Source organism: Coturnix japonica, chromosome 5, assembly GCF_054131305.1.
Source record: "Coturnix japonica strain WE chromosome 5, WE-NBRP24, whole genome shotgun sequence".
In the NCBI taxonomy this organism is placed as follows: Eukaryota; Metazoa; Chordata; class Aves; order Galliformes; family Phasianidae; genus Coturnix; species Coturnix japonica.
In genome coordinates, this window is record NC_140667.1 from 13,022,909 (window position 1) to 13,044,190 (window position 21,282).

The following is a 21,282-nucleotide window of genomic DNA, read 5'->3' on the forward strand; positions in this document are numbered from 1 at the left end:
GTTGTATGATGTGCTGGTGTCTCTGGTTGAGCATGCTTAGTGTAATATCTCAGAGCTGCTTTGCAGACAACGTGGTTTTTTGTCCTGTTCTTACTCAGATATGTACATGGGGTGCACATCAAGCTGGGCTTTATGCTGCTGGGACCACAGGAAGCCTTCAGTGGGCTTTTGATTAGCTCCCTGCAGAGCAAAGGCCATCAAAACCCTCAAAATGACTTTATTTTTTTTTTTAATGTAACACCAGTGAGTCCCCATCCTGTGTACCATCACACCTCAGTGTTAGCTCCCACACATTCCCACCCAAGGGACGTTTGCCTCCTGGACCACAGAGCTGTGGCGAGGCAGCTGCCCCCACCAAAGGCCATGGAGTGGGCGCTCACGTTCCCATCTGTGTCTCTGCTGCTCTGGTTTTGGGGCAGGTCTTGCTCTGCAAGAACTGCTGCTGGAGGAACTCACCTCCCAAACAACTTTTTTCCAAATCTAGATGCTGAAATCACATGTCTAAAAGTAGCCACATCAATAACATCAGCTCCTAATCATTCGCTAATAATGCTAAATACCTGCCAGCCTCAATCAGTGAGCAAACATTAATTATGGGGTGTTCCAAACAAGCAGGGGCAGATGTTCGTCCCACTTTTATGGAGGTCAGATATTGTCAGGCAAGGTGGGCCACTGTTGGTGTTTGACCTCACTCATCACGCAGGGCTTGGTAGCATCTCATGGTGGGGACTTTGGCCACCCCATGCTACTCTGCCCTTTTCCGATGATGGTGTGGTTTTGGAGGATGAGGCAATCCCTCACCCCCGGGTGAAACTGAATTAGAACTGCCTCAGTCAACGCCTTGGGTACAGGGGATTAGCTGAGTCAAGGCTCTGGGGATGAGAGCACATGAGCGGTGGCAGAGTGCAAGGTGCTGAGGCAAGGGGAACACACCACGTGCCTTCCTCCAGCATTGTCAGGAGGGAGGATGACAACGCAAAATGTGCCCAAAATGGGGAAAAAAGAAAAGGAAGCACAGAGTTTGGGGGATTGCATCACATAGGGCCAAGTGCTGCTGCTTCTGGCCATTGCCTGTGGCTTTCCCCACTCTACTCCAAAGGTGGAGCATCAAGAACAGCCTCCAGCAAGTGCTGCTTCATTAGCCACCTGCTGTGTGGGGAAACATCTTGCTTCCATCTTACAGACACCTGCAATAAATTCATTAAGGGGTGGGACAGCAATGCTGTCGTCATTGCTTGGGATAATCCTCATGTCTTGGTTCTCCCAGGCATCTCCAAAGGTTCAGAGGGGGCTCTTGCACTTGATTTTGGCCATTGCTTCTTAGTATGTTTTAGCATCTCACATTGCCCCAGCCAAAGCTAGCAAATGGCGGGACCTCCTTGTGTATTGTCCCAATACTTACGGGACACCCCCAGCACCCTAATCTGCCCTAAAGGGCAGATCCATCTGGAAATTAGAGGAGGTCATTAAAAATTGTGTTAGTAGGAGAAAGGAGAGAGATGGCCCTCACTATGCATGCTTGGAAATGCATCTCCTATAGGTTGGGAATTCCCCGTGGAGTTTGAGGGGTGTCCGTGACGTGTGATACCCTGCTCTGTTCCATTCCCTAGCATTTATCTCCCTGGTGCTTCCAGGGGCATTGCTCAAGGGATGTGATATGGGTTCATATGTGCCAGTACTGCCCATCACATCCTGGCGTGGGAGGTAATGAATCGATGCCGTCATCAACACTGCCATCCATCCCATCAGCTATTGCTCCCTGTGCATGCACACACACATGTACACATAAACACACATACACACCAACCCCTGCCAAAAAAAAACAGGAGTGAGGCAAATACCAGGAGCTCCCTGCTCCAGGGATGGTCCCCATGGTAGGTACCAGGCAAGACCCCGGAGCTTGTGGCTATGGGGGCAGAAGGACAGGTTGTGCAAGGCCCCACAGCAAAGAGGGGCTTTGGGCAGGGCCACAGGCACAGAGGACGCAGGGATGGAAGATGTGAGGTTTGGCTGCAGTCCGGCATGGGGGAGGCACTAGGGCAGTCCATGGGCTTGAAGGCATGGTCCTAAGCATTTTGCTGAGTAAAAGTTTTTCTTGTAGAACATAACTAAGGGAAAGCATGCAAAAGCTAGATGAGAGGTCCTCTCCAAGCCTTGGCCACTGGTGAGCCATCTCCACCTGCCACTGGGACTGGGATTTTGTGTGAGAAACACCGAAGAACAACCCCCACCACAGGGCTAAGCCTGTGGCACTCACACTTATCATTGAATAGAGCCATAGAACCATAGAGACTTAGCATCTTCCCAAGGTGATTGCAGACATTCTGGCAGCGGAAGGATGCTTGTGTAGGATCCCAGTCAGCTCTGCACCCAAAGCAGCCCCAAGCAGCTGACTGACAGCATGAGGGCATGGGGAGGGGCAGATACTCAGCCTGCTCCGTCACAGGCAGCTCTTCTCTCTCGCCCTTGTGTTGAAAATGTGCCCTGGTGTGTGAATTTTCCAAGAGTTTAGGAAATGGCACTGGGAATGGGTGAGGTCCTGGCACAGCACCAGGAAAAAGTTTCCACGGCTGCTCTCTGGGGCTGGTGAAATAGGTGCTGCTAATTAGCTGCAGCCATCAGCATCTGCACTGCGGCAGCACAGTCACCACAGCTTCAACCATTTTGCCATGCGCACGCTCAAAAACATAGAATCATTAAGGTTGGAAAAAAACACACTAAGATCCTCCGTTCCAAGCACCAACCCAACCCACCAAGCCTACTAACCACGTCCTCAGTGCCACATCTCCATGCTTCTCGAACATCTCCAGGGACTGTAACTCAACCACCTCCCTGGGCTGCCTGCACCACTGCATCACCATTTTTTTGGAGAAGAACTTTTCCTGGTGCAATCTGCAGGACCTGCCTGGTCCTGCTGTTGTCACCTGATGAGAAGACCCCTATCCTGGTGTGTCGGAGCCAGGGTGCTACTCCGTCCTGCAGGGCTGAATCATCTCTCCCCACACACACCTGGAGAATTCACAGGAGGTTGTGAAATGGTGGCCCTAGGCCAGGGGCGCGTCACTTGCCGCCCACATCCACTGGCTGATCCAGCACAGTGCTTGCCTCTGGATGGAATAGAGAACAGGAGTGTCTCAAAGCAAGCAAAACCTTGTTTGCATCAGGACAAACACCCCATGGAAATACTGAGGGAGCATAGAAGTGACACCTGGTGACCATTGCTCAGTAAGGCCACAGAGTCCAGCACATGAATGCATCAGTGGCAGCTCTGAAGGCCTCAGTACTGAGGGTAAAGCTGGGTTAAATGCTCTACAGACACCTCAAAACCTGATGTGACCACTGGCTCAGAGTGCACAGCCCCATTTGCACCAGCATGAGGCTGTATGCCCAGTCGGCAAACACGGGATGCTGGGGTAGACTGGTTGGACTGGAAATGGGTGCTGAGGAGCTGCCCTGTGTGCAGCCCCAGGGCCAAACGCTGGGTAGGGTTCCAGCGCCTATTCCTTCCCACTTCAAAGGAGAGTTTGTGCCTCTCCCACTGCACCACCGGCTGCTGGGAGAGCCTCAAAGGGCTGCAGGCGACGGCGGGCCCATCCACGCTGTCTGCGAGCCCACGGGCAGGGCGGTTTTGCCCAGGTGGGACACGAGGGGACACCACACATGGTAGCTGGGAAAGCCTCGTGATGCACCAGCACCTGCAGCGAGGAGGGGACTGAGAGCCCTCAGACTTTCCCCATAGTGGTTGAGCAACATTTGCTGAGTCACGAGGTGCTGGGCTTTGCTGACTCATGGTTAGCAGTACTCATGGCTAGCAGTGCTCCCGGCCACGTGCCCGCAGGGCAGGAGGAAGCAGGGCTGGCTGGCACCCAGGGCTGCCAGACTAACGGGCCTTGTGGCTGGGAGTAGGGCAGGATTTGCAGTACAGCACATTTTTCTCTCTGCCCTGAGATTCCGGCTTGGTCCTGCTTTGTTTTCTCCAAAAGCAGCTTATGGCTTTGGAGGGGCTCAAGCATCGGTTGCTGGTGGGATTTATCCTCCTGGAGGATGGGGCAGCTGAGTGCTGGGCTGTGGTGGACATTAGAAATAAACAGATCATAGCATTGTTAACGCTGGAGAGACCAATAAGATCATCCAGCCCAACCACCAGCCCACTGACCACATCTTTCAGTGCCACATCTCCACTATTCCTGAGCACCTCCAGGGACAGCAATGGCACCACCTCTCCGGGCATCACTGCACTGCTGCCCCAAACCACACTGCATCAGAGGACACGGCGGGATGAAGGCATGAGAGAGGGGCAGGAGGGGCAGCGTGGATGGGCAGAGCCATCGGAGCCCCAGTGGAACTGGGTATGCTGGTGGCAGACTGTGGTTTTGTAGTAACAAGGGCTGAAAGCCCCATATGTTCTTGAGGTGGGGGGGTAGTGCTGCACTGTAGGTGTTCCAGAAGAGCGTATCTAATGACAATAATTAAAAAATAAAGAGTAAAACCGTCTCGTGACCGTCCCACCCCCCCACCCCGAGGCTGAGTCACGGCTGTGGGGTCAGACAGGCCCCACCGCTGCCGCCCCGCCCCTCCGCCGCACGTGATGCGGGGCCGCCCCGTCAGCTGACGGTCCGTGCCGGGCCTGGGGCCGCCGCTACAAAAGCAGCGCGCGGGCAGGGCGGGATCCGCGCTTCTTCGTTAGGGGCTGTAGTGCGTTGCGAGCGTTCCGCCGCCATGGCGTCCCGCGGCCTGCTCGTCTTGCTCCTCCTCGCCTTGGTGGGGCCCTGCGCGGCTCTCATCAGGTGAGGCGTTATGGGGGGGGGGGGGCGTGGGGAGGGCTGGTGCTGCTGATTCATGGTGCTGCGGGGTTGGGGTTGTGTTGGGGCTCTGAGCAGTCTTTCTTGGTGGTCTTCACCTACTGAAGTGGGGTGCAGTCTTCCTTGGTGGTCTTCACCTACTGGAGTGGGGGATGCCGCTGTTTGGGGCTCTCCATATGTTTTTAAGCTGTGTGCTTTGAGGTTAGGGGTTGTCTGCCCTGTGTGCATCCTGCTGGAGCTAAGTGATCTTCTCCAAGGGGTTGGGAAGGGTGGTGGGTGCTCAGTCATCCCTGTAACTTAGTGCTTTCCCCTGCCCTACAGGATCCCCCTCACCAAATTCACCTCCACGCGCCGCATGCTGACTGAGGTGGGCAGTGAGATCCCTGACATGAACGCCATCACCCAGTTCCTCAAGTTCAAGCTGGGTTTTGCTGACCTGGCTGAGCCCACCCCAGAAATCCTCAAGAACTACATGGATGTGAGTACCCAGTCCTACTGTCCTGGCTGGCCCTGGTGCTCCTGGTAGAGCTGTGCCACCTGCTGCAGCTCAGAAGGCCGTTGCCAAACCTTTCAGTTGCTTAACGTCATTAAGAAGTTAAAAATAATAAGCATGGTGCCACTGAGCTGCCAGATTTGCTGCTCTGTGACCTGTTTACTCCCTTCTTTCCCACTAGTTGCTGTGTATGGTAGTTGTACGTAGGGGCCTACAGGCTTGGTGGTGCTCCTAGAATTACTGTGCTGCACTCTGTCATGTGTGGGTACTAAACCTGTCCCTGCTTTCTCCTTCTGAGTGGCCTTGAAATGATCCTCTGGTGAATGCAGGTGTGTTCCCACACCCAGATAGTGGAACTAGCATTGAAAGGAGACCCCAGATGGTGCAGATGAGATCTTATCACATCTGTCCCACACACAGCTCTCACCTGGGGACTGAGAAGGTGCTGGTCCTACTCCCCAGGTTCTTACTGAGCCCCATCCCATAAGGAAGGGTTGTGACTGTTTGAGCAGTGGTGTTGAAACCAGCCCCAGTGTGGCATGGAACTGGAGTGCTGTGCTTCCAGGACCCAGGTGTTTGCCCTGCACTTCAGTGTGCTGAGGCACTGCCAAGCTTAAGGACCTTGTCAAGAATTCAGGTGTTGTTCCAGAGCATACTCTGCAGCCAGAGTGCAGTCTTGGGTTCAGGAAGGAAGGGGAAGTACCTACCCCAAGTGGGGCATCTTGAGGCAGTTATAGGAACCAACCAAGCCTGTGACGCAGGGTAAGTGTCTGCTGGCACTCTCTGAACCCAGTAGAGACAGCGAAGGGCTCTACTTGCTGCAAGAGCTGCAGGAAACAGGCAGCCACCCCGTATGGTTTCCCACAAGTCCCTTTTGTGGGGCTGTGTATGGGATTTACAGGGCCACCATGCCACAGCCTTGCAAGGCAGCTGTTTTTACTCTTGTTCATAGTAACCCGTGCATGGGTGAGTTTAAATGTCCTGTCACTCAGTGTGGATTTGACCTTGGTGGCAGTGGAAGCTTGTAGTCAGTTATTTTTAGGTGAGCTGACCCCAGAAGTTGTGAAGTGAGTGCTGGCTTCCCACTGCAGTTAGTGGTAATGAGTTATTAATTACTCAGTGAGAAACCAAGTGTTCAGGAGGTGCACTTGGAGCAGGCACCTCTGATAATCTTAATCCTGTTCTGAGGCTTCCCCCCCCCCCCCCAAATGATCACACCCAACTTGAGTACTGGCTCTGTTCCTGCACCCTGGGGCTCGCCGGCAGTATTGAAACCACCATGGCAGCACAGGGTATAGCTCCATGTGACTTGCAGTTCCTCCCCAGACCTGCCAGCACAGCAGCTTCCCAGCCAACTCGGTGCTGTTCTGGCTTTTCATCTATGCAGGTGCTTATGCTGCCTTTCTCACAGCTTTTTCTTCCCTTTTGTGAGCCGTGCTTCTGCCTGTGCACCTTCTCCCCTTCCATGCTTTCAGTCCTCTCTACAAGTGCCCATCCTGCTTCTCCTCCCTGTTTATCCTTTTCTTACCCGCTGTAGTTATGTTTGGACGCTTGTAGAGCCCATCACTCTTATGAGTGGGATGAAGGCAGTGTCTACATAAAAAGCCAGTCCCTTTTTTTCTTTGAGAAAAGCTTTGTGGAAGATGTCATTATTTTCTTTGCTATTACATGCTGTTGTGTTTGCTTGGGAGTGTCTGTATCACCAGGACACCCCCCCACCCATGGGTGTGGGTACCAGACAGGGGTTCCTTGTGCCCATCCCATGCTACTGCAGCAGTTATCTCTCCAGCTCAGGGTAGCTTTGTGGGATGCACTCCATTATCACTGGGCACCTCTGCTCACAGGGCTCCATTCTCTTTTGCAGGCCCAGTATTATGGTGAGATTGGCATTGGGACCCCCCCACAGAAGTTCACTGTGGTCTTTGACACAGGCTCCTCCAACCTCTGGGTGCCATCAGTGCACTGTCACTTGCTGGACATCGCTTGTTGTAAGTGTCACAGCTTGTCTTTCCCTGTTCGGTGCCAATTCAGGGACTAATGTAATGATCCTGCCCCTGCCATGAACTGGAAGCCCCTAGCTTGCATCATCATCATATTCTCCTGCTGAAAGAACAACTTGGCTATAGCAGAGCAGCTGACAGACTCTGCTGATCCACCTGGAGGGAGGGAGGAGAGGTCTGGGCTGGTGCCAAGCCTTCCCTGCCCCTCTGGTTCACACCCTCTCTCCTAAAGCTGCTCCCTGTTGCCCACGCATGAGCCCAGCCTTCCTGAGCAGCCTTGCTCCTGTGCTTGGGAACCAATGAATGCTTCCCCAGGTTGCTGGGTTTCTCCCCAAATTATAGACTTGTTTTGTTGCGCAATGTTGGGGGGGGTAGAAGGGCAACTTCTTGCCAGATCTGATATAAACTGTCCTAGTTTCTGTTTTATTGCTGCACAGAGCATGTGACTGCATGTTTATGGGATTTATAATTAACGTGAACCATGTAGTCACTCCTCTCTGTGATGAGAACCTCTAAGAAATTAGGTTTTTTTTTTCTTTATCCTTGTTCTCTGCTCTGTGACGTTACAGTGCAATACACCTCCATGAATGCGTGTTTCAAACCCAGCTATGGTGAAATGCCATAAAGGAACTGCCATCTGTGCTTTGCTTCTTAAGTGGCAGGGTGAAACTCTAAGCAAAGCATGAGATGTGACCTCCAGTGGCTCTCAAGGGCAGAGAGGGAATCTGAACTTGTGGCCTGTCTTGTACAGCCCTATAAAAAACATCATGGGCTGTGGGAGAACAGTACTGTTTTTTTTTTTTTTTTTGTATCTGTGTAAGCAAAAGTGGACATACAGATTTCCAACTTGCCTTGATAAGACCATCAAATCCATGTTTGTGTTCAGAGCAGAATATATTCAAAGCCACCCAGCTCTCCATGGCATGACAGGCAGCCATAGGGACGTCTTGTCTAATGTGTCCTGACATGCCAGCTGTGTATAGTCCAGGCTCTTAATGCACTGTGGCCAAATCCTATTGAAGTGCCAAATTGGATCTCCCTGCCTGATTTCCCAGACCTTCTCATTTCATTCAAGCTGGCCCTTGCAGCACCAAGTGTCTGTGTGCCCCAGGCATGCTGTGTAGCTGGGTATTGAGGAGCAGAAGTTACTTTGTGGTTAACACTGGAAAGGCACACAGCAGATGTTCCTGGTGCATTTGAAGTGTGTTTTTCTTGTGACTGAAACCTGTTTGTGGTGCAGAGGAACGTTAGTGCTCATGTCCATTTTTTCCCCTTCCTGCCTGCAGTGCTACACCACAAGTACGATGCATCCAAATCCAGCACCTATGTGGAGAATGGCACTGAGTTTGCCATCCACTATGGGACTGGGAGCTTGTCTGGATTCCTGAGCCAGGACACAGTCACGGTAAGTAGTGGCCAAGTTTCCCCCCACCAGCTTTTGGGAAAAGTACTTGAAACAGTTTGATTTCAATGGGTCTCACTTCTGGAGTGTTCCACTTGTATCAAGCATGCTTCAGTGCTGGCTTGCTAAGTGCTTTGAAGTGAGATGGTAACTACAACTGAGTTGGGCAGGGCAAGGGAAGGGATTAACTTGGGGGTCAATGAAAGCAGAGCTGAGCAGTAGCCACACTTGTATGCTACAGATGTGCCCTGGCCATCCTCTTCTTCTTGACCCTGGAAAACTCATATCCTAACTATATATACCAGCACCATCCTGCAGGCTGCTGCTGCTGTCTAAAACTTGCTCTTGGCTGACATTGTGATGGCAGGAAGCATTCATGTGAGCAGCTGATGTCACACAGAACACAAACAGGCTCTGTTGCCTTGACGGAGCCAGCCTCATCCTGGTGCTATGTGGAGTGGTTCTTACCTCTTCACATGTCTTGAGGGTTTCACATCAGCCATTGATGGGCTGGCTGGAGGTTGCTGGACTGATCATAGCTTCTCATCTCAATTTCCTTCCAGCAAGTAAAGGCTGAATACTTTGCCCTTTAAAGGGTGTATACTCTTGGACTTCAGGTTCTCACTGGGACAAATGCACTTGAGTGTACCAGCTGCTGGAAATCTGTGGCACACGTGTTCCCAAGTAACTTGCTGTCCTTGCTGGGGTAAGGGCGTGTGTTTGCTTAGGGGAGGGAGGCAAAGCATTGTGAATAAACACAGAAATCTAGAGTTTCTCAGCTTTCTGTGTTAGTTAGAACTGAAAAGTGTTAAGCTACTCTTCATTAGAACTGGAGGAAAAGCATCTAAGTAAGGAAGAACCTGGAGCTTTGTGCAAGTAAGTGTTCTATAGCTCATCCTTAGAGTAGGTAACTTGGAAAATGCATGGAGCTGGGGGGGGCTGCCATTCATTCTCCATACTTGCTTTTTGTTTTTCTATTTCCCCTGCCACCAGACCATTTCAGTTTCATGACATGATCACTGTGCTCTTCAGTAGGCTTAGAGGAAAAACTCAGTGAGAAAACAGCCACCATCCAAGCCTTCATGTGCTTGGTTTACTGAGCAGGCAGAGCAGTCTGCTTGGGCCCTGCTGGCTGCAGAGCTGATGGTATGGCAGCAATGCCGGGATGGGAAAGAGCTCCTTGCAGGCACAGAGCAAGGCAAACAGCAAGCTTCATTGTCCTGTGAAAGTGTGGGCTGGTTTAGGCACTTTCCTGCTTAATGCAGGGCTGAAGTGAGTCAGAAGGAAAACTGTGAGTTTTTTTCTGTAATTATCACCCTAATGCCTGCTTGCTAATTAGCTCTTTGCTTCCCAGCAGCACAGAGGAAGAACTTTGTGCCTGAGCTTGTTTGAGGGGAGTGAGGATGGCTGTTGGCAACCAGCACAGCTGGTAGTGCTTAGTTTCTGTGTGGGTGGGAGCAAAAGGAACCTCTTGCATGGCTTCTGTGCTTCCAGTGCAGCAGAGCAAGGGGAGATCAGAGACCTTCAGATTCAGCACCATGGTGTGCCACTGGGCACTTCATCCCACAGGCAAGCTTGCAGTCTGTGGTTTTGGAGTACAAACTCTCTGAAACAGCCTCTAGAATTGCTGTCTCAGCTCCAGCCCCAGCCATCCAAATGCGTAGAAGCATCCCCAGAAGTGTATGGTAGCACTGATATACTTCTGAAGGGCACTGGTTGGTGGGTGGCCCAGAGTCTGTCCATTCTATCTATGTAGGGAGGGTGTTGAGCTCCAGTCTTGCTGGGGGAGGAGTAGTGCTCCATGTTGCCATGCTCCCTGTTTGCCATGTGGCTGAAGATGCACTTGTCTCAGTCCTGCTGAGAATCAAGCATAGATGGGCACGGTCTCCATGAGCCTGCTGAGATCCCACCACCAGGTTGTCCTTAGCCTCTTGCACTGGAGGAGGAATTCAAACCAACCCAGTCTTATCTTTCTGTTTCCCTTAAGTGGAAGCCTTATTGATTTTTTTGAGCTGCTGCAGGACTAGCTTTGGACAGCTGCCCTGCATGCAGGGTGGCCCTACCGTGCATTTTCTGTTCAAGAGGCGAAGCAATTGCTGTTTGAAACAGCTTTTGAAAGCTGTAGGACTTGCAAACGGATGTGTTGCTGTGAGCTGTTCTGGCCCACATCCTGCCGTGTGGCTTTTAGCTTTTGCAAGGCTGACTTGCCCTTTCCGATCTGTAGATACCATTAAAGCCAGCACCGCCTGCCCAGTCACAGTCTGTCTAACCCTGAGGGGATGTTTGTCATTTACAGGGATCATTATCTGCTGTTGCTGTCTGCCATCAGGTGGGCGAGGCCGAGCTGTACAGTCCAGCCTTGTTTACTACAGGTCTGTTTGCTAGAGCTATAATACGGACACCAAAACTGCCTGTGTTGAGCTAGAAGCTGGGCAGCTTCTACATTTCTTCCTGGAAACTGGCCCTTGTGCATGTGGAGAGGGCCTCCAGCTTTCCAGTGGGGAATACTGGTCCTTCTGATGACCTTTGTATTTGCCTTACTCTGATTACTGTTTATGTACCAACGTCACTTTCCTTACTGGCTCTTCCCCTGCCGCAAGAGGTCTGTGTGAGCTGGTCTCTCTTCTGGACATGACACAAGATCTTGGGAATATTTCTTGTACTGGGGTAATTGCAAGGCTCTTTGGCAGAGGTGAGTATGGATGCAGCACCCAGGAGGAGGGGCATGGATATGTATTAGATGTCTGGAGTGAAGAGTTGTGTAGCATAAGATCTGCTCAAACTATGGATAGGATGAAGTAGGCAATAAGGGAAGGGCTATGGAGTGAGGGGACAAGCCCTCCACAACAAGGAGGAGTTACAAAATGGTATGACCAATGCTAGGACCCAGCAATAGTCTGAGGGCTGAGTGAGGTGGGAAGTGAGTGAAGGGAAGCTCCAGCACTTGGGACACACAGGGTTTCATTGGGACTTGAGGTACTACTGGATAGCCAGAGTGGGCTGTCTCACCAAGGAGGGTGGTACCACGTTATGTGTTTTCAGTTATTATGTACAAATACCAGGACAAAAGCATGGTGATGTGTTGAGGGATGTTCTACAGCCTGTGCTCAGCAAGGTCCCATTTCCACCCTAGTTCTGTGGGGCATGTCTTTTCACAAACTCTTTCCTTCTGTCCCATCTACCTACAGCTTGGTAACTTGAAAATCAAGAACCAGATCTTCGGGGAGGCTGTGAAGCAGCCAGGCATCACCTTCATTGCTGCCAAGTTTGATGGCATCTTGGGCATGGCATTCCCAAGAATCTCTGTGGACAAGGTCACACCTTTCTTTGATAATGTTATGCAGCAGAAGCTGATCGAGAAAAACATCTTCTCCTTCTACCTGAACAGGTACTGCTGGGTTTGGTGGCAGCGTATCTCAGTCAGGGTAAACACCAGCATTGCTGAGGAGGTCTCAACAGGGTTGCCTCCCTGGAGCAGGAGGGCTAAATACCTTGCTCTTCATTAGCATGGGATAAGAAGTGAAATAGAAATGCAGCATTTTACTGGACTTAAAAATGCTGAGTAGGTCTGCTACCTGACTTCAGAAGTAGAGAGAGGGTTAAAAGAAAAAAATAAATAATAATAATAAAAATTAAGAGGATTGCAGTCATAAGATCATGTGCAACTAGAGCAGCCCCTGTTAGAGGGGTAAACACAGCCCTGGTCTGTAGCTGATGTCCACAAGCCATGTGCCTGTGTCACCTTGCAGACAAACACTGATGATGGGGCTTATCCTTCCTCCCACTCTGGGAAAACCATCTACTGCCTTGGCCAGTTGTTGCCAACCCTAAGGTACCCCATGAACACACTTCAGCCCAAAAAGGAGTACATCTGGAGAAGGGAGAGCAGAGAGGGCTGCTATTGGCAGTTCCAGCTCTGTCCCTCCCCCATCATCATATTTCTCCCATCTGCTCAGAAGCAATCTTTTATCTGACAGTAACCTTGAAGATCCAGCTCTGAGGCCATTGGCTTCAGTGGATTTGGGCACGGATAGTCTGCAGGATGATTTGGAAAATATTCCTGTTTTTTCCCTCCCCTAGTCTATCTCAGAGTACTTGTCTTCATACTGATCTATTGTATTATTATGTATTATACTATAAATTGTTTATCTCCAATGCTACTAATGTTTCATGTGCTTCAACTCTGAACTCCCCAGTGTGTTTTGTGGATGCGTGGAGGGGTTTTCCTTACCTCACTCCTGATTATGGTGATTTTTTTTTTTTTCGTTCTTTGCAGAGATCCCACAGCTCAGCCAGGTGGTGAACTGCTGCTGGGGGGGACTGACCCCAAATACTACAGTGGTGACTTCAGCTGGGTGAACGTCACGCGTAAAGCCTACTGGCAGGTCCACATGGACTCGTAAGTCTCATTGCACTGCTGTCCGGGCAGCCCTGCATCCATCATGCTTGGTACAGTGCTGAGAGCCTCCTGTGTGTTAAACTCTGAGTTGCTGGCTTGCAGCTGTGGATGAGCAGGATGCAGCCCCAGGAAGGCAGCCCTTGCCTGAAGGGCACTGTGCGGCAATCAGTGCGCATTGTTGGAGGCAGGGGGAAGGGGAGCTGCCGGCCAGCCCTGCTGTCTATTCTGAGCTCCCCCACGTGATAGGAGCTGAGGAGCAGGCTGTGATCAGTGTGCGCCTCTTTCCTGAGGGCTGCTGCCCTCCCTGGTGCAGGGTTTTTAGTTCTCACCTTCCCTAAGCCATGCTGCATTGGCAAAGCCTGCAGAGATCAAGGCTAGAAGGTTTTATCTGTCTGCAACACTGAGAAACTTGATATGGGTGAGGAAGCCAAGCAACTCCTCCCCTTCCTTCGTAATGTATGTGAATCTTTCCCTTGCTTACAACCCCTAAAGCTGTCTTAGCACCTGGCTAACACTTCGCTTTTTACAGTAGAGTGAGCACAAACACCTACCAGCACACACAGCAGTCTAGGGGTATTTGCAGGAATGCAGTTAATGCAGCAAGGCATCTATTTACTTTCAGACATGCAGGGGCTGTGTGGAATCAGGGCCTATGTGTGGTAGAGAAGCAACCCTGCTACATCAGGATTTGAGCATCCATCACTATCTCGGGCCTTCTGTAGCATCTCTTGCAATCCTTCAATCCTTCCTGCATGCCTGTGTAACAGCCAGGCTAAGTCATCCCCACTTCAGTTCTCTGTAGCCCTTGCTGGGGCCATCTCTAAGGGCTGTCTGCTCTCTGGACATATCTCCCTAGGGTGGATGTTGCCAATGGGCTGACCCTTTGCAAAGGGGGCTGTGAAGCCATTGTGGACACAGGCACTTCTCTCATCACTGGCCCTACCAAGGAAGTGAAGGAGCTGCAATCAGCCATTGGTGCAAAACCACTCATCAAAGGCCAGGTGAGGCTGCTGTGGATGTAATTGCATCCAAATGCATTAAGGGATGCTGGTTTCCTGTTCTCTGATCCTGGTCTGTGCTCCAGAAAAAGCCCTCAGCACAGAAAGCACCCTTCTGTCCTTGGAATGGATATGGGAGTAGTAGAAGGGCTTTGCTTTGGGTCACTTCTGCCACTCATCTCTGGGAGGTAGAGGAGAGGGATGTGAGTTGCAGCTGAGGCCAAGGATTCGCATTAATGAGAGTCCAGAGGCACTTTAATTACAAATACATTTAATGCAAATGACAGCCCATCCCTGCCAAGTGTTTAACCGTCATACTTAATCTCCCAAGGTCGTCTTCCTCCCTGAAATCCTGGAGGGATGGGGATTGCAGGGGCTCAGCAGAGTTGGACCTGAACCTACCATCCTCTGGCTCCATCCCTGCAGACCTAAACCATCCTTACATCCTTTGGCCCCACTGCTCAGATCCCTGGGTGTTAGCAGCACACTTATCCCAGCTCAGGCTGCTTTGGCTCTCCGAGATGAACACTGTTTTGGGAGGATGGGGTTGACATGACCATTCCAAGTGGGTGACTGTGCTTTCCTGAGGGTTTGGGAACTGCCATCTGATGCCCTGGCTGCTTCTCTTTCAGTATGTGATCCCATGTGAGAAGATCTCGTCTCTGCCAGTTGTCACACTCATGCTAGGTGGGAAGCCCTACCAGCTCACTGGGGAGCAATATGTCTTCAAGGTACATCCAGGGCAATTTCTGACAGCCCTATGCTTCTCTGATTTTTGTCTCTTTTGTTTGGATCTGAGCAGTGAAGTCCAGAAATCCTAGAATAGCAAAAGCAAGCCTAGAACCGGCACTGGGGGGTGGGGGAGAGGGAGCTGGGGAGAAGTCTGAAAGATGGTGGCAGTAGCAGTGGCTGATGGGTCCAGGGAACTTCCATGTCTTGCATGAACAAATCCTCCTGCATGATGCTCCCTGCTCATGGAGGAGAAAGGAAGGAAGGGTAAGGGTAGGCAGTTCAGTGCTTTCTACAGACACTTTGATTGTTTGTTTCTTTTTCCAATCGACTTCTGACAGGGTTAGTCCAGCCTCCTTGTAAAAGAGGCCTCCAGTCTCACGTGGAAGGTGACTGTTGTCTTATGGCTTATAAAAATCACCTTGTGCGGAGTTTCAGCAGTGGCTTTTACTTCTTAGAAGCTCTTGCCAGCTTGCAGTTCCCAGAATGGGACAGGCTGAAGTGCAGCTGGGGTTGGCAGGTGCTATTTGAAATGTGATATTGATGGAAGGTGGGGGCCTTTGGCTGAAGTTCTTGCTCTTCTCTAGGTTTCTGCACAAGGAGAGACCATCTGCTTGAGTGGGTTTTCTGGCCTGGATGTCCCACCACCTGGGGGACCACTCTGGATCCTGGGAGATGTCTTCATTGGTCCCTACTACACTGTCTTCGACCGTGATAATGACTCTGTTGGTTTCGCCAAAAGCGCCTGACCCCCTCTTCCCTCACTGTCTCTGCTACACACAAACACTTGCATACACACACAGGACCTGTAGAGAAGTTGTAGAGAAAGATTATCAGGATTAGAAACCCACTCAGTGGGGGAAAAAATATAAAACAAAGGCATTCGACTAGACTTAAGATTACAAGGAAAATATTCATTGTTACTGTCCTGCTAGCTGCTTTTCCCCTTCTGAGTAAGTGGTGCTGGGATAGTTCTAGTTGATAACACCAGCTGGAGTAGCCCCTTGCTTTCTGCTAGATCTCTGAGTATTTGTTTTTAAGGTCTACTTCAAAGCTGAACCAGCCTGCACTGCCTTCTCCCCCCAGTGCCCCTGGGAAGGCAGCTGGCTTGCTCTGCTCCTGCAGAGGAGCTGTGCTGGGGCTTCTTTGCTAGGGGAGAAGGACGAAGAAGTCAGGTGATACTTCTGGTTTGTCACTGAAGTGGGTGGTCAAGTCCATCACCCCTCTGATGGGTGAGAAAGCAATTGCTAGACCACTTCTCCTTGAGTTAGTGCTGGATTGGTCCTTAGCATGTCCTGGACTGAAGCAGTAGGGGATTGTGAAGCATGCACAGGATTTGAGTTTTGAAATTGAGGGTCTCTGTTTGTGTATCTTGTGTTGTGAATGCACTAGTGAGAGCAGGGGGTGTCTTATCAGCATGCCTGGCCTGAGCCTTTCAGACCTAGTAGGGCAGGGACTTACAGGAGGATTCCAGTCAATGGGAGTCCTCAGGACGTAAGAATACAAAGGGCAGGGTGGGGGGGAGGGTTCACAATAGGTTTTAATACAAGTCACTTGATTTCATGTCTGTTAAGGCCCAGCTTAGTGCTGAAGGCTGAGCAAAGCCACTACACCCAAGTTCTCTTGGGTGTGTTGAGCTTCTCCTGGGTTTTCCTTGCAACTTCATCCATAGCCAGTGAGTTGAGGGTAATGTTTCCCAAAGCAATTCTGTGATCTACAAGCTTAAATCACAAGACCTTTAGGAAACATTTCTCATAGTGTTTTGAATGTAAACTCAAGAGACGGTTGGCAGAGGCAGCAAGACTTCCAGGCAGGAGGGTGCCACAGAGGCTGTGGGCTTGTATTTGCACTCATTTTTCCCCTACCAAGTCCCAGAGCCCAGGGTTTCACATCCTCCCTACTTGGCATGTTTTTTTCCATGTTACTAACATCAATGAGATCTCTGTGCATTTACCTCCTGTGCTGCAGACCAAACAAAGTGTTTTCTTGTTTTGGGGAGGTGGTAGCTGGAACTGCTTTCCTAGTTCCACATTTTTGTCTTCGAGATCCAAGTTCTGGGCATGTTGAGGTGTTTGTTTCTTTGGTCTAGCATCAGTAAGCATGCACCAGTTGAGTGAGGAAACAACAGTAACTGGGAGGATAATAAAGTGAGTTGTTAGTAGAGATCAGAAGTTTCTCAAAGCTCCTAGTCCATGCTGGGAAGGAGAATCCAGTCATACTGTTTTCCCAGGTCCTGAGGTTAAAGAGAGACAGTGCTGAGGGTGGCAAGAGAAACCACCAGCAATTGAGTGAATATGTCATTAGTCAAGGTGAGGTATGCATACAAGTGAGCTACATCATCCCAACAGTAAATCTACCATGACCTTTGGGGCATGAGTGGGGAAGAAGTTTACAGGTGAACTGTGAGAGGACAGCTGCAGACAGTGAGCACCTAGCCTGCAGATGTTGCTCGTCTCCACCTTTTGCAATAGTTCAATTGGCTTTATAACCATAACTCATGCTATGAAGGTGTCTTTTGTGGGCAGCAGGGATGTCCCTAAGTGTGTGTTGTCCTGTGTAACTCTGGATATGATGTATCTGCTGCTCCCAGAGCTTACTTCTGCCTGCTCACAGACTTGCAACCCAGGATATGGGTTCCTGTGGACATATGTTGCTGATCAGGAACAGTGTGTTACTGAAAGAAACAATTCTCCAAAATCAACAGCACCTTTCCAGCGAGTCCACTTCTTGCATTACATACCTGGAACACTGTGAAGTCCTACTAGATCATCTGCAAGCTGCAGCATTTACCCAGCACAGTGAGATGGCATCTTGAGTACCCATTTGGTTTTTCTTTTCTTTCTGAGATGATACTGGCAACATGGGGGGGGGACAGAGGATTTTGAATGTTCCATGTCAGATTTTAGCTGTGCGGAACTGGCCATCGGACAGCAGCTCTGGTGGATACGCAATGCCTTATAGCCTCCGTGGCCACCCAGAGCCAGGCCCCAACTAACATATCATGGGATAGGCTGGAGGAGCAGTTGGGTGTGACTGCATTTGCAATACAAATCATAGTCTTCACCAAAATGGTTCTCCTCCTCTTGTTCTTTTATTTGAGTTTTTTTAACCAAACTCTTACTGCGTGACTTTTATTTTTAAATCTAATTTGCTGTCAGAATTATTGTCTCATCCTAGAAAACTGAAAAGCAAATACAGTGTTTTCCCCCCTTAACTGTCAGTCTGGTCTTTTCTTAAGGAGCTTGAAGTGTTGTAGTCCTGGTCTCTCCCACACCTGAGGGGCTTAGTATGGCTGGTAGCTTGTATGTGTGTGGACTCTTCAGGTTCTCTTGGGTAGGAAAACTTACTGGCAGGCTGTTAGGTTTCTCTGTATTAGGAACAGCATCTGCAGAGAGATGTGACAGTTCCACCTGCTCATTGCTGTGGTTGCTGGGCCAGCTAGGACAAGGTTTTGCAGGGCTTTGAGCAAAATGTGATCCTAGAGCAGCTAAGGCAAGACTCCAGTTTCTTATCCCAATTTAAAACCCATTAGGATTGAGTTTGCATTCCTAGAGTCTGGTGATGAAGACCGTGGGGTGTTTCTTTGTTTGGAATGTAGCAGAAATCCTTTTCTCTTGCCTGGCTGAGTGGCTTTCAGTCCTTGTGTTGCTGTACGGAAACTGAAGATGGTGATGCAGAATGAAGGCCCCATGTGCCAGGTGCAAGATAAGAGCTAATCCCTGCTTTGGAAAAAAAGAATATCGTCTACATAAAGTAAGGCAGATGCAGCCAAGTCCCATCCCATTTTCTGAATGCAGATCTAAGCATGCAGAGAGCTTAAATGATTCCCTTATTGGCATGTCCAGGGTCTCTCATCCCCTGAGATGCCCTAATACCCCAATCAACCCCTTTCCTATGTTGAAGGGATGGCTATAACCCAAAAGGATTGGCTGGGTCATGAAAACCAACTGCTCAGCCCAAGGGGAGACATCATCACTAAAATATGAGGGTGTTGTTTTTGCAGTGGGGATCGTGCCTGAGCCGTTAATCACACCATGTTAGACACAGTGCCTCAGCAGGAACAGTCTCAGCCTTGATCTTGGCCAAGAGGTGGGGAAGCCAAGAGCCAGGCTGTCCTCCCGTGCTTTACCATGAGGAGCAGAACCCAACCTGTGAGCAGCCTGGACTTGGCCCTGGATTATATTACCTGCAAATGCTCTGGTTTGCATCAGTCCTCATTTGCTGCACCACCTCTGCAGAACTCCATCTGCGTGACAATTTGATGGCTTACTGTTTATTAAAGTGTCTCCACTAATGCAAAGAGGATAAATATTTTCCTTCCACCTTTCCTCTGCAGCAGGGTGCCTGTTCTCATCCTTCCTCTTGCTACCTCTGGGGTTGCTATAAGACTGCATCTCCCCCAGCTTACAGGGAGAGGAGTCAGACCTGTGTTTATGGAGGCAGCATGCTGCCCTGGCTGGCGCAGCAATTTGTTGCATTCAGAACCTATTTTAATAACCATGAATGACTAAGCACGTTGTTTGGGACTGGTGACTCCTTTTTCCGCTCTTTCTTTGATCTATTTATTTTTAGGCTCCTCTGGGAGGGGAAAAGTAGAGACTGAAATCCAGAAGACAGCAGAGAGAAACCTCTCCAAGCTGCAGCCCACCTCAGTGCTTGTGAGGTTTGGCAAACCATCAGAAACTTTCCAGAGGGGTGCCAGTGTGGTCTTTCTCTGTTGGAAGAAGCAGGGTTGAGTCTTACTGATGGCCTTCCAGAAAGCTGGAGTAGGATTTGAGGAGGAAGTTCTTAGAGGTGGCAGTCTGAGTTCTCAGTGTACGTCTTACAGAGTACTCCGTTGTGCTGTAGCAAGTGTATCTCCAGTGCAGGTACAGAATTGTTTTGAAACACCTTCCTCTTGTGCAGCCCTGGAAGTAGGGGGTTCTCTTGCACATGCATACATGACTTTTAAAAACCCACAGAGGAGTATAGAAATAATGCATATTCTTTATTATTCTTATCATAGAACCAGGCTTTGGTTGAAAGGGACCTCAAAGTGCATCCAGTTTCCCCACCACCACCACAGGCAGGGTTACTGCCCACTGGATGATGTTACCCAGGGCTCTATCCAACCCAGTCTTTAAACCCATCTTCTTCACATTAGCACATGCTCTTCTCCGTTGGTGCTTTGCTTCCAGCACCACCCTGCTGCCTCCTCCACATCCTCTCCAATTTCCTTCTCCCTCTTCATCCTCTATCCCTTGCTGACGTTAGGAAGAGAGCAGTACACAACTTCAGCAAGACAAACAAACAACAGGCTCATCCTGGGCTGATGCAAACCTGTTGTTTGTGAGTGGAAGAGCCAGTAACATGGGAGAACATGAGACACAGGTGGGGCTGTGTCCCATCCAGGCTGGCAGCCATCCACCAGCCCAGCACCATGAGGTGCCTCAGGGGAAAGCCATGAAGGGAACCTGGTCTTCAGGAGAAGACGGGTAACAGGAAGCCTTTTGTCTCATCCCTCTGGTATACTCTTGTAGTCACCCATGCTGACACAGTTGTGTCCCTTAACCATCTGGTTTGGTCTTCAATGTCCCCTGCAGGCTTTGTTACACCAAATAAACCTATTGGCCCCTTCATTGTTTGCCTTATTTGCCCATCGTGTTGGCTTTCCTGTTGGTTCCAACACACGCAGCAGCCCTGTGAAATTTAGGACCTCCCCAGCCCACCAAGCCATAGGGCAGTGGCACATACCAGGGCAGGCAGCAGCCTCCCTGCGGGAGGTTGTATTGCTGCTCCTGGAGGAGGGATGCTCAGCAAGGTTGTAGGCTGCAAAAAGCTGTTCAAGTCAGTTGTTGTTCCTTAACTCAGCACACTCTGGGCAGGCTTAAAGCACTAAGTGAGGATTTCCCTTCCCGTGCAGGTAATGTCTACGTAAGCTTTTATTTTACCCAGCTCTTCACAAGCCTTAGTGGTCCATCTGCAGGATTTCCTTGAGCTTTCTCTGCTGCCCTTCTGCAGCTGCCATCACAAAGCCACCTGCGCCAGGCTGGCCTGCAGGGTGACATGGTGTGTCCCCCTGAGTGACCTCTCTGTCCCTGCTGCTCTCTGCTACTGCACACAGCTCTCATGGCACCTGGGGACCTTTATTGTAACCCTGTGCCAGTGGTCATGGCCAGGTCCTTCATGGCATCCCTGTTGCCCACCCCTGGAACAGCCACACACCCTGCACTGTGCCATCTGCACTATGAGTTCTGCTCGGTGCCCGCAAGCGCTATCACTTTTCCATCCACTCAAGGATACAAATGGCACTTTTTTCTCCACCTCACCCTGTGATTTTTCTGCCACGTCTGTGGGAATAAATCACCGTAGTCCCTGTGGGTGATGCTGAGGCTGGGGGAACCAGCCAGCTGCCCCCACCGGGCTGCTCCTCGTTACAGGAGGAGTGAGAATAGTGGGGCTGAGCCCTCCCACAAGAAG

The 21,282-nt window shown here is 50.4% G+C and overlaps 1 protein-coding gene across 1 annotated transcript; it reads left to right on the forward strand.

The window, feature by feature from the left end:
* The first annotated feature begins 4,672 nt into the window (after positions 1 to 4,672).
* On the forward strand, positions 4,673 to 18,037 carry CTSD (cathepsin D). Its single transcript, XM_015863832.3, has 9 exons — positions 4,673 to 4,787; positions 5,124 to 5,280; positions 7,160 to 7,283; positions 8,582 to 8,700; positions 11,886 to 12,085; positions 12,974 to 13,096; positions 13,953 to 14,097; positions 14,727 to 14,825; positions 15,411 to 18,037. The coding sequence occupies exons 1-9, from the start codon at positions 4,720 to 4,722 to the stop codon at positions 15,570 to 15,572; spliced, it is 1,197 nt and encodes a 398-aa protein (XP_015719318.2). The 5' UTR covers positions 4,673 to 4,719; the 3' UTR covers positions 15,573 to 18,037.
* The last annotated feature ends 3,245 nt before the right edge of the window (positions 18,038 to 21,282 follow it).